Consider the following 16,010-nt stretch of genomic DNA (forward strand, 5'->3'; position numbering starts at 1 on the left):
GGATCGTCGGTTCGAATCCTACTGAAAGAAGTCTGATGAGGAAATGTGGTGATTTCCGAAATAGCTATCACTTCTACCATTTTTTCAAATTATTGTTGCTTTTCCACAATAAATTTTCATTAAAAAAACGGCTTCAAGCTCAATATAATTTGTTGAATATAATTATTATAAGGCCAAAAAATAACAAAAAAAATAATAATAATAATAGCAAAAACCAACAATACCAACAACCACATGATCAAGTGAATTGCAGCGGAATAGCTGCGCTTGATTGTGTTGGCATAACAAAAATGAAAATAGTGGAAAAAAGCAAACGATAATTTACAAGGCGTACTTAGCACGGTGCATAGGCAACTGGCTGAGTCAGTGGGATCGTCGGTTCGAATCCTACTGAAAGAAGTCTGATGAGGAAATGTGGTGATTTCCGAAATAGCTATCACTTCTACCATTTTTTCAAATTATTGTTGCTTTTCCACAATAAATTTTCATTTAAAAAATGGCCTCGAGCTCATTATAAAATTGTTGAATATAATTGTTAAAAGGCCAAAAAATAACAAAAAACAAATAACTTAAGGACGAGCACACCTAAAAGTTAAGCATTCTAAAAATAGAATTATTAGCACAAACCAACAAAACCAACAACCACATGATCAAGTGAATTGCAGCGGAATAGCTGCGCTTGATTGTGTTGGCATAACAAAAATGAAAATAGTGGAAAAAAGCAAACGATAATTTACAAGGCGTACTTAGCACGGTGCATAGGCAACTGGCTGAGTCAGTGGGATCGTCGGTTCGAATCCTACTGAAAGAAGTCTGATGAGGAAATGTGGTGATTTCCGAAATAGCTATCACTTCTACCATTTTTTCAAATTATTGTTGCTTTTCCACAATAAATTTTCATTTAAAAAATGGCCTCGAGCTCATTATAAAATTGTTGAATATAATTGTTAAAAGGCCAAAAAATAACAAAAAACAAATAACTTAAGGACGAGCACACCTAAAAGTTAAGCATTCTAAAAATAGAATTATTAGCACAAACCAACAAAACCAACAACCACATGATCAAGTGAATTGCAGCGGAATAGCTGCGCTTGATTGTGTTGGCATAACAAAAATGAAAATAGTGGAAATAAGCAAACGATAATTTACAAGGCGTCTTAGCACGGTGCATAGGCAACTGGCTGAGTCAGTGGGATCGTCGGTTCGAATCCTACTGAAAGAAGTCTGATGAGGAAATGTGGTGATTTCCGAAATAGCTATCACTTCTACCATTTTTTCAAATTATTGTTGCTTTTCCACAATAAATTTTCATTTAAAAAACGGCCTCGAGCTCAATATAAATTGTTGAATATAATTATTATAAGGCCAAAAAAAACAAATAGNTAAGAGTTTTGGTTAGAACTCTCAAGGGGCTAATCAGAACTCTCAACAGAACTCCGAAAAAGAAAATGAAATTTTTTGTTAATAAAATTCTCCCCCTTGTTTTTGCTTGTAACTTTGTTACTATTTGTCAGACAAAAAGCTTTATGAGAGTTTTGGTTAAAACTCTCGAGGGGCTTCCCCGAACTCTCAGCAGAACTCTGAAAAACAAATTAAATTTCTTTGTCATTAAAAATTTGTCCCTTGTTTATGCTTATAACTTTTATTTATTGGTCGGAAAAAACTTTACCAGAGTTTTAGTTAGAACTCTCGAGGGGTTACTCATAACTCTCAACAGAACTCTGAAATAACAAATGAAATTTTTTTATTAAAAAAAATTTGCCGCTTGTTTATGCTCATAACTTTTTTTATAGTTCGGAAAAAAACCTTATAAGAGGTTTAGTTAGAACTCTCAAGGGGCTACTGACAACTCTCAACGTAACTCTGAAAAAAACAAATTAAATTTTTTGTTAATAAAGTTTTGCCCCTTGTTTTTGCTTATAACTTTTTTAACTGGTGGTCGGACGAAAAAACTTTACAAGAGTTTTACTTAGCACTCTCGAGGGGATACTCATAACTCTCAACAGAGCTCTGAAAAACAAATTAGATTTTTGTTGTTAATAAAAATTTGTCCCTTGTTTTTACTTATAACTTCTTTACTATTGGTCGGACAAAAAAACTTTATAAGAATTTTGGTTAGAACTCTCAAGGGGCTAATCAGTATTTTCAACAGAGCTCTGAAAAACAAATTAGATTTTTGTTGTTAATAAAAATTTGTCCCTTGTTTTTACTTATAACTTCTTTACTATTGGTCGGACAAAAAAACTTTATAAGAATTTTGGTTAGAACTCTCAAGGGGCTAATCAGTATTTTCAACAGAGCTCTGAAAAACAAATGAAATTTTTTTGTTAATAAAATTGTGCCACTTGTTTTTGCTTATAACTTTTTGCTAATGGTCCGACGAAAAAACTTTACAAGAGTTTTAGTTAAAACTCTCGAGGGGCTACTTAGAACTCTCAACAGAACTCTGAAAAAACAAATTAAATTTTTTTGTTAATAAAAATTTGCCCCTTGTTTATGCTTATAACGTTTTTGCTATTGGTCGGAAAAAAAGCTTTATACGAGTTTTGATTAGAACTCTCAGGGGGCTACTCAGAACTCTAAACAGAATTCTGAAAAACAAATGAAATTTGTTTGTTAATAAAAGTTTTGCCCTGTTTTTGGTTATGACTTTTTTAGTCTTGTTCGGGCAAAAAACTTTATAAGAGTTTCAGCTAGAACTCTCGAGGGGCTACTTAGAACTCTCAACAGAACTCTGAAAAAACAAATTAAGTTTTTTTGTTAATAAAAATTTGCCCCTGGTTTATGCTTATAACTTTTTTACTATTGGTCGGAAAAAAAAACTTTATAAGAATTTTGAATAGAACTCTCAGGGGGCTACTCAGAACTCTACACAGAACTCTGAAAAACAAATGAAATTTGTTTGTTAATAAAAATTTGGCCCTTGTTTTTGGTTATAACTCTTTACTATTGGTCGGGCAAAAAACTTTATAAGAGTTTCAGCTAGAACTCTCGAGGGGCTACTCAGAACTCTCAACAGAACTCCGAAAAAGAAAACGAAATTTTTTTAATAAAGTTTTCCCCCTTGGTTTTGCTTATAACTTTTTTACTATTGGTCGGACTAAAAGCTTTATAAGAGTTTTGGTTAAATCTCTCGAGGGACTAATCAGAACTCTCAACAGAACTCTGAAAAACATATTAATTTTTTTTGTTAATAAAAATTTGCCCCTGGTTTTTGCTTAAACCTTTTTTACTATTGGTCGGGAAAAAAACTTTATAAGAGTTTTGGTAAGAACTCTCAGCAGAGCTCTGAACAACAAATTAAATTTTTTGTTAATAAAATTTTGCCCTTGTTTTTGCTTATAACTTTTTTAACTATTGGTCGGACAAAAAACTTTATAAGAATTTTGGTTAGAACTCTCAAGGGGCTAATCAGAATTTTCAACAGAGCTCTGAAAAACAAATTAAATTTTTTTGTTAATAAAATTTTGCCACTTGTTTTTGCTTATAACTTTTTGCTAATGGTCCGACGAAAAAGCTTTACAAGAGTTTTAGTTAGAACTCTCGAGGGGCTACTTAGAACTCTCAACAGAACTCTGAAAAAACAAATTAAGTTTTTTTGTTAATAAAAATTTGCCCCTGGTTTATGCTTATAACTTTTTTACTATTGGTCGGAAAAAAAAACTTTATAAGAATTTTGAATAGAACTCTCAGGGGGCTACTCAGAACTCTACACAGAACTCTGAAAAACAAATGAAATTTGTTTGTTAATAAAAATTTGGCCCTTGTTTTTGGTTATAACTCTTTACTATTGGTCGGGCAAAAAACTTTATAAGAGTTTCAGCTAGAACTCTCGAAATTTTTTAGCTAATAAAAATTTTACACTTGTTTTTGGTTATAACTTCTTTACTATTGGTCGGGCAAAAAACTTTATAAGAGTTTTAGCTAGAACTCTCGAGGGGCTACTCAGAACTCTCAACGTAACTCTGAAAAAACTAATGAAATTTTTTTGTTAATAAAAATTTGCCACTTGTTTTTGCTTATAACTTCTTTACTATTGGTCGGACAAAAAAACTTTATAAGAGTTTTAGCTAGAACTCTCGAGGGGCTACTCAGAACTCTCAACGTAACTCTGAAAAAACTAATGAAATTTTTTTGTTAATAAAAATTTGCCACTTGTTTTTGCTTATAACTTCTTTACTATTGGTCGGACAAAAAAACTTTATAAGAGTTTCGGTTAGAACTCTCAGGGGGCTACGCAGAATTTTCAACAGAGGTCTGAAAAACAAATGAAATTTTTTTGTTAATAAAAATTTACCCCTTAAGAGCTTAAGTTAGAACTCTCGAGGGGCTATTCAGAACTCTCAAAGTAACTCTGAAAAAAAAAACAAATTAAATTTTTTTTAATAAAATTTTGCCCCTTGTTTTTGCTTATAACTTTTTTACTTTAGGTCGGAAAAAAAACTTTGTAAGAGTTTTAGTTAGAACTCTCGAGGCTNTTTTTGCTTATAACTTCTTTACTATTGGTCGGACAGAAAAACTTTATAAGAGTTTTGGTTAGAACTCTCAAGGGGCTAATCAGAACTCTCAACAGAACTCCGAAAAAGAAAATGAAATTTTTTGTTAATAAAATTCTCCCCCTTGTTTTTGCTTGTAACTTTGTTACTATTTGTCAGACAAAAAGCTTTATGAGAGTTTTGGTTAAAACTCTCGAGGGGCTTCCCCGAACTCTCAGCAGAACTCTGAAAAACAAATTAAATTTTTTTGTCATTAAAAATTTGTCCCTTGTTTATGCTCATAACTTTTTTTATTGGTCGGAAAAAAAACCTTATAAGAGCTTTAGTTAGACCTCTCGAGGGGCTACTCAGAACTCTCAACGTAACTCTGAAAAAAAAACCAATTAAATTTTATGGTTAATAAAATTTTGCCCCTTGTTTTTGCTTATAACTTTTTTAAATGGTGGTCGGACGAAAAAACTTTACAAGAGTTTTACTTAGCACTCTCGAGGGGCTACTCATAACTCTCAACAGAGCTCTGAAAAACAAATAAAATTTTTTTGCTAATAAAAATTTGCCCCATGTTTTTGCTTATAACTTCTCTACTATTGGTCGGACAAAAAAACTTTATAAGAATTTTGGTTAGAACTCTCAAGGGGCTAATCAGAATTTTCAACAGAGCTCTGAAAAACAAATGAAATTTTTTTGTTAATAAAATTTTGCCACTTGTTTTTGCTTATAACTTTTTGCTAATGGTCCGACGAAAAAGCTTTACAAGAGTTTTAGTTAGAACTCTCGAGGGGCTACTTAGAACTCTCAACAGAACTCTGAAAAAACAAATTAAATTTTTTTGTCAATAAAAGTTTGCCCCTTGTTTATGCTTATAACGTTTTTGCTATTGGTCGGAAAAACAGTTATAAGAGTTTTGTTTAGAACTCTCAGGGGGATACTCAGAATTTTCAACAGAGCTCTGAAAAACAAATTAAATTTTTTTGTTAATAAAAATTTGGCCCTTGTTTTTGGTTATGACTTCTTTACTCTTGGTCGGGCAAAAAACTTTATAAGAGTTTCAGCTAGAACTCTCGAGGGGCTACTCAGAACTCTCAACAGAACTCCGAAAAAGAAAACGAAATTTTTTTAATAAAGTTTTCCCCCTTGGTTTTGCTTATAACTTTTTTACTATTGGTCGGACTAAAAGCTTTATAAGAGTTTTGGTTAAATCTCTCGAGGGACTAATCAGAACTCTCAACAGAACTCTGAAAAACATATTAATTTTTTTTGTTAATAAAAATTTGCCCCTGGTTTTTGCTTAAACCTTTTTTACTATTGGTCGGGAAAAAAACTTTATAAGAGTTTTGGTAAGAACTCTCAGCAGAGCTCTGAACAACAAATTAAATTTTTTGTTAATAAAATTTTGCCCTTGTTTTTGCTTATAACTTTTTGCTAATGGTCCGACGAAAAAGCTTTACAAGAGTTTTAGTTAGAACTCTCGAGGGGCTACTTAGAACTCTCAACAGAACTCTGAAAAAACAAATTAAATTTTTTTGTTAATAAAAATTTGCCCCTTGTTTATGCTTATAACTTTTTTACTATTGGTCGGAAAAAAAACTTAATAAGAGTTTTGATTAGAACTCTCAGGGGGCTACTCAAAGCTCTAAATAGAACTCCGAAAAACAAATGAAATTTGTTTGTTAATAAAAATTTGGCCCTTGTTTTTGGTTATGACTTCTTTACTCTTGGTCGGGCAAAAAACTTTATAAGAGTTTCAGCTAGAACTCTCGGAAAAAAAACTTAATAAGAGTTTTGGTTAGAACTCTCAGGGGGCTATTCATTTTTTACTATTTTTTACTATTGGTCGGACGAAAAAACTTTACAAGAGTTTTAGTTAGACCTCTCGAGTGACTACTCAGAGCTCTCAGCAGAACTCTGAAAAAACAAATGAAATTTTTTGATGTGTATACATCTTTGGTTTCGGTAGGGTAAAATTTGCGAAGCTGTAACGCATATCCCAGCACAAAATTTCGAAGGGCTTAGCATGTGTATTTCCGCATAAAATTTTTATTTTCATTAGAAGCATCCCGTGTTTGCTTGCCAAATGGTTGCATACATTTAGGCATATGTATAGTAAGAAGAAATGCGCTTCAGTTGATTATTACTTCCGATTATTTAAACTTCGCACATGCGTGCGGCTTTGTAGCTATGTATGTACGTAAATATGTATGGACTCATTTGTTGCAACTAAAAAGCAAGGCGAAAATTTAAAAAAATACTGAAATCATTTTAACTGGGACCGTTGATAACTGATGAACATACATTAATATATGTATGTATAATATGCATATGTATGGATGATATAATAGCTCTGATCCAATACTTTTCGTGTAAAATCCTGGAAAAGGGTCAAACAGCAAAATCACTCTCTGAAGTGAGAGTAAAAAGTGAGTAACAGCAAAACGCATGGAACAAAAAAGCATCGGGTAAAATCCTGCAACATGAACTGCATGTACATGAACCACAGATTATATTCCGGAAAGAAAAACTAAATTTAGGAATATATACAAATAGAAATGCTCAACCTATAAGCTCAAAAACAATAACTGATGCGGTGTTTCTAAGATATTTTAACGGCCTTGAGTCACAAGTATATACAAGTATATTTTATCAATAATACAATGCAATAATACAATAAAAATGAAAATAAATAAAAAAAGGCGTGAGTACTAGGTACTCATGAAATTTGATGTGTAAACATATGCGAACGGCAAAGCATAAAAGTACGTTTACATATAAATATAATCTCAATCAAAGCTCGTTAGCTGTCAAATTGGTTGTGCTTGTTATTCACACAACTCGAGGAAAAGTTAAACTTCTTCTCTGTGCCACCGTGGTCACTTTTTTCTGCAACACATATGCCATTTAAATATATTTTAACTGAATATTTAAGTCATATTTACGTACATAATAGCTACAAAGCCGTATGCATGTGCGAAGTTTAAATAATCGGAAGTATTAATCAATTGAAGCGCATTTTTTACTATGCATATGCCTAAATGCATGCAACCATTTGGCAAGCAAACACAGGGTGCTTCTAATGAAAATAAAAGCTTTACGGTGAAATACACACGATCAGCCCTTCCAAATTTTGTGCTGCGATATGCGTTACAGCTTCGCAAATTTTACCCCTACCGAAACCAAAGATGTATACACATCAAAAATATTTTTAATAAAATATTTTATATATATTACATTTTTAATAAAATATTCAGTTAATATATAATTAAATGGCATAATATATGTTGCAGAAAAAAGTGACCACGGTGGCACAGAGAAGAAGTTTAACTTTTCCTCGAGTTGTGTGAATAACAAGCACAACCAATTTGACAGCTNCATTTCCTCTTACTATGCATATGCCTAAATGTATGCAACCATTTGGCAAGCAAACACAGGGTGCTTCTAATGAAAATAAAAATTTTATGCTGAAATACACATGCTAAGCCCTTCGAAATTTTGTGCTGGGATATGCGTTACAGCTTCGCAAATTTTACCCCTACCGAAACCAAAGATGTATACACATCAAAAATATTTTTAATAAAATATTTTATATATATTACATTTTTAATAAAATATTCAGTTAATATATAATTAAATGGCATAATATATGTTGCAGAAAAAAGTGACCACGGTGGCACAGAGAAGAAGTTTAACTTTTCCTCGAGTTGTGTGAATAACAAGCACAACCAATTTGACAGCTAACGAGCTTTGATTGAGATTATATTTATATGTAAACGTACTTTTATGCTTTGCCGTTCGCATATGTTTACACATCAAATTTCATGAGTACCTAGTACTCACGCCTTTTTTTTAAATAAAATTTTGCCCCTTGTTTTTGTTTATAACTTTTTTACTATTGATCGGACAAAAAGGTTTATAAGGGTTTTGGTTAGAATTCGCGAGGAGCTACTCAGAATTCTCAACAGAACTCTGAAAAAACAACTACAATTTTTTTGTCAATAAAAATGTGTTCCTTGTTTATGCTTATATCTTTTATCTATTGGTCGGAAAAAACTTTACAAGAGTTCTAGTTAGAACTCTCGAGGGGCTACTCATAACTCTCAACAGAAGTCTGAAAAAACAAATGAAATTTTTTTATTAAAAAAAATTTGCCGCTTGTTTATGCTTATAGCTTTTATCTATTGGTCGGAAAAAAAACTTTATGAGAGCTTAAGTTAGAACTCTCGAGGGGCTACTCAGAACTCCCAACGTAACTCTGAAAAAAACAAATTAAATTTTTTGTTAATAAAATTTTGCCCCTTGTTTTTGCTTATAACTTCTTTACTATTGGTCGGACAAAAAAACTTTATAAGAGTTTTGGTTAGAACTCTCAAGGGCCTACTCGGAATTTTCAACAGAGCTCTGAAAAACAAATGAAATTTTTTTGTTAATAAAATTTTGCCCCTTGTTTTTGCTTATAACTTCTTTACTATTGGTCGGACAAAAAAACTTTATAAGAGTTTTGGTTAGAACTCTCAAGGGCCTACTCGGAATTTTCAACAGAGCTCTGAAAAACAAATGAAATTTTTTTGTTAATAAAATTTTGCCCCTTGTTTTTGCTTATAACTTTTTTACTGCAGGTCGGAAAAAAACTTCATAAGAGTTTTAATTAGAACTCTCGAGGGGCTACTCAGAACTCTTAACAGAACTCGGAAAAACAAATGAAATTACTTTGTTAATAAAAACTTACCCTTTGTTTTTGTTTATAACTTTTTTACTATTGGTTGAAAAAAAAAAAAACTTTATAAGAGTTTTAGCTAGAACTCTCGAGGGGCTACTCAGAACCCTCAACAGAACTCTGAAAAAACAAATGAAATTACTTTGTTAATAAAAACTTACCCTTTGTTTTTGTTTATAACTTTTTTACTATTGGTTAAAAAAAAAAACTTTATAAGAGTTTTTTTAAGAACTCTCAGGGGGCTACTCAGAACCCTCAACAGAACTCTGAAAAAACAAATGAAATTTTTTTGTTAATAAAAATTTGCCCCATGTTTTTGCTTATAACCTTTTTACTATTGGTCGGGCAAAAAACTTTATAAGAGTTTTAGTTAGAACTCTCGAGGGGCTACTCAGAGCTCTCAACAGAACTCCGAAAAAACAAATGGAATTTGTTGTTAATAAAATTGTGCCCCTTGTTTTTGCTTAACCTTTTTAACTGGTGGTCGGACGAAAAAACTTTACAAGAGTTTTAGTTAGAACTCTCGAGGGGCTACTCAGAGCTCTCAACAGAACTCCGAAAAAACAAATGGAATTTGTTGTTAATAAAATTGTGCCCCTTGTTTTTGCTTAACCTTTTTAACTGGTGGTCGGACGAAAAAACTTTACAAGAGTTTTAGTTAGAACTCTCGAGGGGCTACTCAGAGCTCTCAACAGAACTCCGAAAAAACAAATGGAATTTGTTGTTAATAAAATTGTGCCCCTTGTTTTTGCTTAACCTTTTTAACTGGTGGTCGGACGAAAAAACTTTACAAGAGTTTTAGTTAGAACTCTCGAGGGGCTACTCAGAGCTCTCAACAGAACTCCGAAAAAACAAATGGAATTTGTTGTTAATAAAATTGTGCCCCTTGTTTTTGCTTAACCTTTTTAACTGGTGGTCGGACGAAAAAACTTTACAAGAGTTTTAGTTAGAACTCTCGAGGGGCTACTCATAACTCTCAACAGAGCTGTGAAAAACAAATAAGATTTTTGTTGTTAATAAAAATTTGCCCATTGTTTTTGCTTATAACTTCTTTACTATTGGTCGGACAAAAAAACTTTATAAGAGTTTTGGTTAGAACTCTCAAGGGGCTAATCAGAATTTTCGACAGAGCTCTGAAAAACAAATGAAATTTTTTTGTCAATAAAATTTTGCCACTTGTTTTTGCTTATAACTTTTTGCTGTCGGACGAAAAAACTTTACAAGAGTTTTAGGTAGCACTCTCGAGGGGCTACTTAGAACTCTCCACAGAACTCTGAAAAAACCAATTACATTTTTTTGTTAATACAAATTTGCCCCTTCTTTATGCTTATAACTTTTTTGCTATTGGTCGGAAAAAAACTTTATACGAGTTTTAATTAGAACTCTCAGGGCGCTACTCAGAACTCTAAACAGAATTCTGAAAAACAAATGAAATTTGTTTGTTAATAAAAATTTGGCCCTTGTTTTTGGTTATAACTTCTTTACTATTAGTCGGGCGAAAAACTTTATAAGAGTTTCAGCTAGAACTCTCGAGGGGCTACTCAGAACTCTCAATATAACTCTGAAAAAACAAATGAAACTTTTTTGTTAATAAAAATTTGCCCCTTGTTTATGCTTATTACTTTTTACTATTGGTCGGAAAAAAAACTTTATAAGAGTTTTGGTTAGAACTCTCAGGGGACTACTCAGAACTCTCAACAGAACTCTGAAAAACAAATGAAATTTTTTTGTTATTAAAAATTTGCCCCTTGTTTTTGGTTATAACTTTTTTACTATTGGTCGGACAAAAAGCTTTATAAGAGTTCTTGTTAGCACTCTCGAGTCTTCTCAGAACTCTCAACGTAACTCTGAAAAAACAAATTAGATTTTTTGTTAATAAAATTTTTCCTCTTCTTTATGCTTATAACTATTTTCTATTGGTCGAAAAAAAAACTTTAGTTAGAACTCTCGAGGGGGTACTCAGAACTCTCAACAGACCTCTGAAAAAAAATTAAATTTTTTTGTTAATAAAAATTTGCCCCTTGTTTTTGCTTATACATTTTTTACTATTGGTCGGACAAAAAGCTTTATAAGAGTTTTGATTAGAACTCTCAGGGGTTACTCAGAAGTCTCAACAGAACCCTGAAAAACAAACGAAATTTTTTGTTAATAAAAATTTGCCCCTTGTTTTTGCTTATAACTTCTTTACTATTGGTCGGACAAAAAACTTTATAAGAATTTTGGTTAGAGCTCTCAGGGGGCTACTCAGAATTTTCAACAGAGCTCTGAAAAACAAATGACATTTTTTTGTTAATAAAATTTTGCCCCTTGTTTTTGCTTATAAATTTTTACTAACGGTCGGAAAAAAACTTTACAAGAGTTTTAGTAAGAACTCCCGAGGAGCTACCCAGAACTCTCAGCAGAACTCCGAAAAAGCAAATGAAATTTTTTGTTAANTTGCCCCTTGTTTTTGCTTATAACTTCTTTACTATTGGTCGGACAAAAAACTTTATAAGAATTTTGGTTAGAGCTCTCAGGGGGCTACTCAGAATTTTCAACAGAGCTCTGAAAAACAAATGACATTTTTTTGTTAATAAAATTTTGCCCCTTGTTTTTGCTTATAAATTTTTACTAACGGTCGGAAAAAAACTTTACAAGAGTTTTAGTAAGAACTCCCGAGGAGCTACCCAGAACTCTCAGCAGAACTCCGAAAAAGCAAATGAAATTTTTTGTTAATAAAATTTTGCCCCTTGTTTTTGTTTATAACTTTTTTACTATTGGTCGGGCAAAAAGGTGTTTTAGTTAGAATTCTCTAGGCGCTACTGAAAACTCTCAACATAACTCTGAAAAAAACAAATTATATTTTTTGTTAATAAAATTTTGCCCCTTGTGTTTGCTTATAACTTCTTTACTATTGGTCGGACAAAAAAACTTTATAAGAGTTTTGGTTGGAACTCTCAAGGGGCTACTAGGAATTTTCAACAGAGCTCTGAAAAACAAATGAAATTTTTTTGTTAATAAAATTTTGCCCCTTCTTTTTGCTTATAACTTCGTTACTATTAGTCGGACGAAAAAAATTTATAAGAGTTTTGGTTAGAACTCTCAGGGGGCCACTCAGAGTTTTCTACAGAGCTCTGAAAAACAAATGAATTTTTTTTGTTAATAAAAATTTACCCCTTGTTTTTGCTTATAACTTTTTTACTATTGGTCGGGCAAAAACTTTATAAGAGTTTTAGTTAGAACTCTCGAGGGGCTACTCAGAACTCTCAACAGAACTCCGGAAAAGCAAATAAAATTTTTTGTTAATAAAATTTTGCCCCTTGTTTTTGCTTATAACTTTTTTACTATTGGTCGGAAAAAAAGCGTTATAAAAGTTTTGGTTAGAACTCTCGAGGGGCTACTCAGAACTCTCAACAGAACTCTGAAAAACAAATGAAATTTTTTTGTTAATAAATTTTGCCCTTTGTTTTTGCTTATAACTTTTTTACTATTTTTCGGAAAAAAAACCTTATTAGAGTTTTAGTTAGAACTCGAGAGGGGCTACTCAGAACTTTTCCATTGTTTTGTTTATAACTTTTTTACTATTGGTCGGACAAAAAAACTTTATAAGAGTTTTGGTTGAAAAAAAAACAAATACAATTTTTTTTATTAAAAATTTGCGACTGGTTTTTGCTTAAACCTTTTTTGCTCTTGGTCAGAAAAAAAACTTTATAAGAGTTTTGGTTGAAAAAAACAAATACAATTTTTTTTTTATAAAAATTTGCTCCTGGTTTTTGCTTAAACCTTTTTTGCTATTGGTCGGGAAAAAACTGTATAAGAGTTTTGGTTAGAACTTTTAGGGGGCTACTCAGAACTCTCAACAGAACTCTGAAAAAAATGAAATTTTTTTGTTAATAAAAATTTGCCTCTTGTTTTTGCTTATAACAATTCTACTACTCAGAACTCTCAACACAACTCTAAAAACAAATGACGTTTTTTTGTTAATAAAATGTTGCCCCTTGTTTTTGCTTCCAACTTTTTTCCTATTGATCGGACAAACAAACTTTTTAACAGTTTTAGTAAGAACTCTCGAGGGGCTACTCAGAACTCTCAACAGAACTATGAAAAAAATTAAATCTTTTTGTTAATAAAAATTTGCCTCTTGTTTTTGCTTATAACTTTTTTACTACTCAGAACTCTCAACAGAACTATGAAAAAAATGAAATTTTTTTGTTAATAAAATTTGTCCTCTTCTTTATGCTTATAACTTTTTCTATTGGTCAGAAAAAAAACTTTATGAGAGTTTTAGTCAGAACTCTCGAGGGGTTACTCAGACTCGAGCTCTCAACGTAACTCTGAAAAACAAATGAAGTTTTTTTGTTAATAAATTTTTGCCCAGGTTTTTGCTTATAAGTTCTTTACTATTGGTCGGACAAAAAAACTTTATAAGAGTTTTAGGTAGAACTCTCGAGTGGCTACTCAGAACTCTCAACAGAACTCTGAAAAATACAAACTAAATTCTTTTGTCAATACAAATTTTAAGCTTGTTTTTGCTTACAACTATTTTACTATTGGTCGGACAAAACAACTTCACAAGAGTTTCAATTAGAACACTCGAGGGGCTATTCAGAACTCTTAATAGAACTCTGAAAAAAATTAAATGTAATTATTTTGTTAATAAAACTTTGCCCCTTTTTTTTGCTCATAACTTTTTTACTATGGGTCGGACGAAAAGCTTTATAAGAGTTTTAGTTAAAACTCTAGAGGGGCTACAAAGAACTCTCAACAGAACTCTGAAAAACAAATGAAATTATTTTGTTAACAAAAATTTGCCCCTTGTTTTTGCTTATAACTTCTTTACTATTGGCCGGACACAAAAACTTAATGTGTTTTAGTTAGAACTCTGGAGTGATCACTCAGAATTCTCAACAGAACTCTGGGAAAAAACAAATTAAGTTTGTTTGTCAATAAAAAATAAAAATTTGCCACATGTTTTTGCTTATAACTTTTTTACTATTGGTCGGACAAAAACACTGTTTAAGAGTTTTAGTTAGAATTCTGGAGGGGCAACTCTGAACTCTCAACAGAACTCTGAAAAATATATATTAAATTTTTTGTCAATAAAAATTTGCCGCTTGTTTTTGCTTACAACTTTTTACTATTGATCGGAAAAAAACTTTATAAGAGTTTCAGTTAGAACTCTCGAGGGGCCACTCAGAACTTTGAAAAAACAAATGAAACTTTTTTGTAAATAAAAATTTGCGCCTTGTTTTTGCTTACAACGTTTTTACTATTGGTCGGACAAATAAACTTTATAAGAGTTTTAGTTAGAACTCTTGAGGGGCTACTCATAACTCTCAACAGAACTCTGAAAAAACAAATTAATTTTGTTTTGTTAATAAAAAATTTGCGCCTTGGTTTTTGCTTAAAACTTCTTTACTATTGGTCGGACAAAAAAAATTTAAGAATTTTAGATGGAACCCTGAAAAAAAAAGAAATTTTTTTGTTAATAAAAATTTGCCCCATGTTCTTGCTTACATCTTTACACGAGTTTCAATTAGAACTCTCGAGAGGCCGCTCAGAACTCTCAACAGAACTCTGAAAAAAACAAACTAAATTCTTTTGTTAATAAAAATTTTCCCCATGTTTTTGCTTATAACTTTTTTACTAAATATTCATCGGACAAAAAACCTTATAAGAGTTTTAGTTAGAACTCTCGAGGGGCTACTCAGAACTTTTAACAGAACTCTGAAAAAAACAAATTAAATTTTGTTGTTAATAAAAATTTGCCCCTTGTTTTTGCTTATAAATGTCTTACTATTGGTCGGACAAAAAACTTTATAAGAGTTTTAGTTAGAACTCTCAGGGGGCCACACAGAACTCTCAACAGAACTCTGAAACACAAATGACATTTTTTTGTTAATAAAAATTTGACCCTTGCTTTTGCTTACAACTTTTTTACTATTGGTCGGACAAAAAAACTTTATAGGGATTTTAGTTAGAGCTCTAGAGGGGCTACTTAGAACTCTCAACATAACTCTGAAGAAACAAATGAAATTTTTTTGTTAATAGAATTTTGCCCCTTTTTTCCCTTCCAACTTTTTTACTATTGATTGGACAAACAAACTTTTTAACAGTTTTAGTTAGAACGCTCGAGGGGCTACTCAGAACTCTCAACAGAACACTGAAAAACCAATGCAATTTTTTGTTAGTAAAAATTTGCCCTTTGTTTTTGCTTATAACATTTTTACTATTGATCGGACAAAAACACTTTTTAAGAGTATTAGTTAGAACTCTCGAGGGGCTACTTAGAACTCTCAGCAGAACTCTGAAAACACAAATGAAATTTTTTTGTATATAAAATGTTGGCCCTTTTTGTGCTTCCAACTTTTTACTATTGGTCGAACAAACAAACTTTTTAACAGTTTTATTTAGAACGCTCTAGGGGCTACTCAGAACACTCAACAGAACTCCGAAAGAACAAATGAATTTGTTTTTGGTGCTTACAACTTGTTACTATTGGTAGGACAAAAAAAAAAAATAAGTTTTTTGCTAGAACTCTCGAGGGGATACTCAGAACTCTCAACAGAACTCTGAAAAAAAAACAAATAAAATTTTTTTGCTAACTATTAGTTAATCAAAAATGGTCTGAAAAGTTTGTTCATATTCAAAACCATAATTTCAATTATGCAAATATATTAAAAATATCCGAATTTTTGTATGTCTTGTTGGTTCGAATGCACCAACTGCACGAATTTTTTCATTAATCAATAATTTTTGGGCCAGTGAGAAAGCTTAACTAACAATTGAGACTATTTAAGCATCTGTGCTTAGTAAATGTGTCTTAG

At 31.6% G+C, this 16,010-nt stretch overlaps 1 protein-coding gene across 1 annotated transcript in view; it reads right to left on the reverse strand.

Annotated features, from left to right (window-relative positions):
* Positions 1-13,021: 13,021 nt before the first annotated feature.
* LOC108363813 (neuronal growth regulator 1-like) overlaps positions 13,022-16,010 on the reverse strand; it is an 81,340-nt gene continuing 78,351 nt past the window's right edge. The window contains exon 3 of the mRNA XM_017617302.1: positions 13,022-13,038. Within this exon, the coding sequence (XP_017472791.1) occupies positions 13,031-13,038 (8 nt within the window). The 3' untranslated portion in view covers positions 13,022-13,030. The remainder of the gene's footprint in view (positions 13,039-16,010) is intronic.

This window comes from Rhagoletis zephyria, unplaced genomic scaffold, assembly GCF_001687245.7.
Source record: "Rhagoletis zephyria isolate East Lansing unplaced genomic scaffold, Rhagoletis_zephyria_1.1 Rzeph_scaffold_01382, whole genome shotgun sequence".
Lineage (NCBI taxonomy): Eukaryota > Metazoa > Arthropoda > Insecta > Diptera > Tephritidae > Rhagoletis > Rhagoletis zephyria.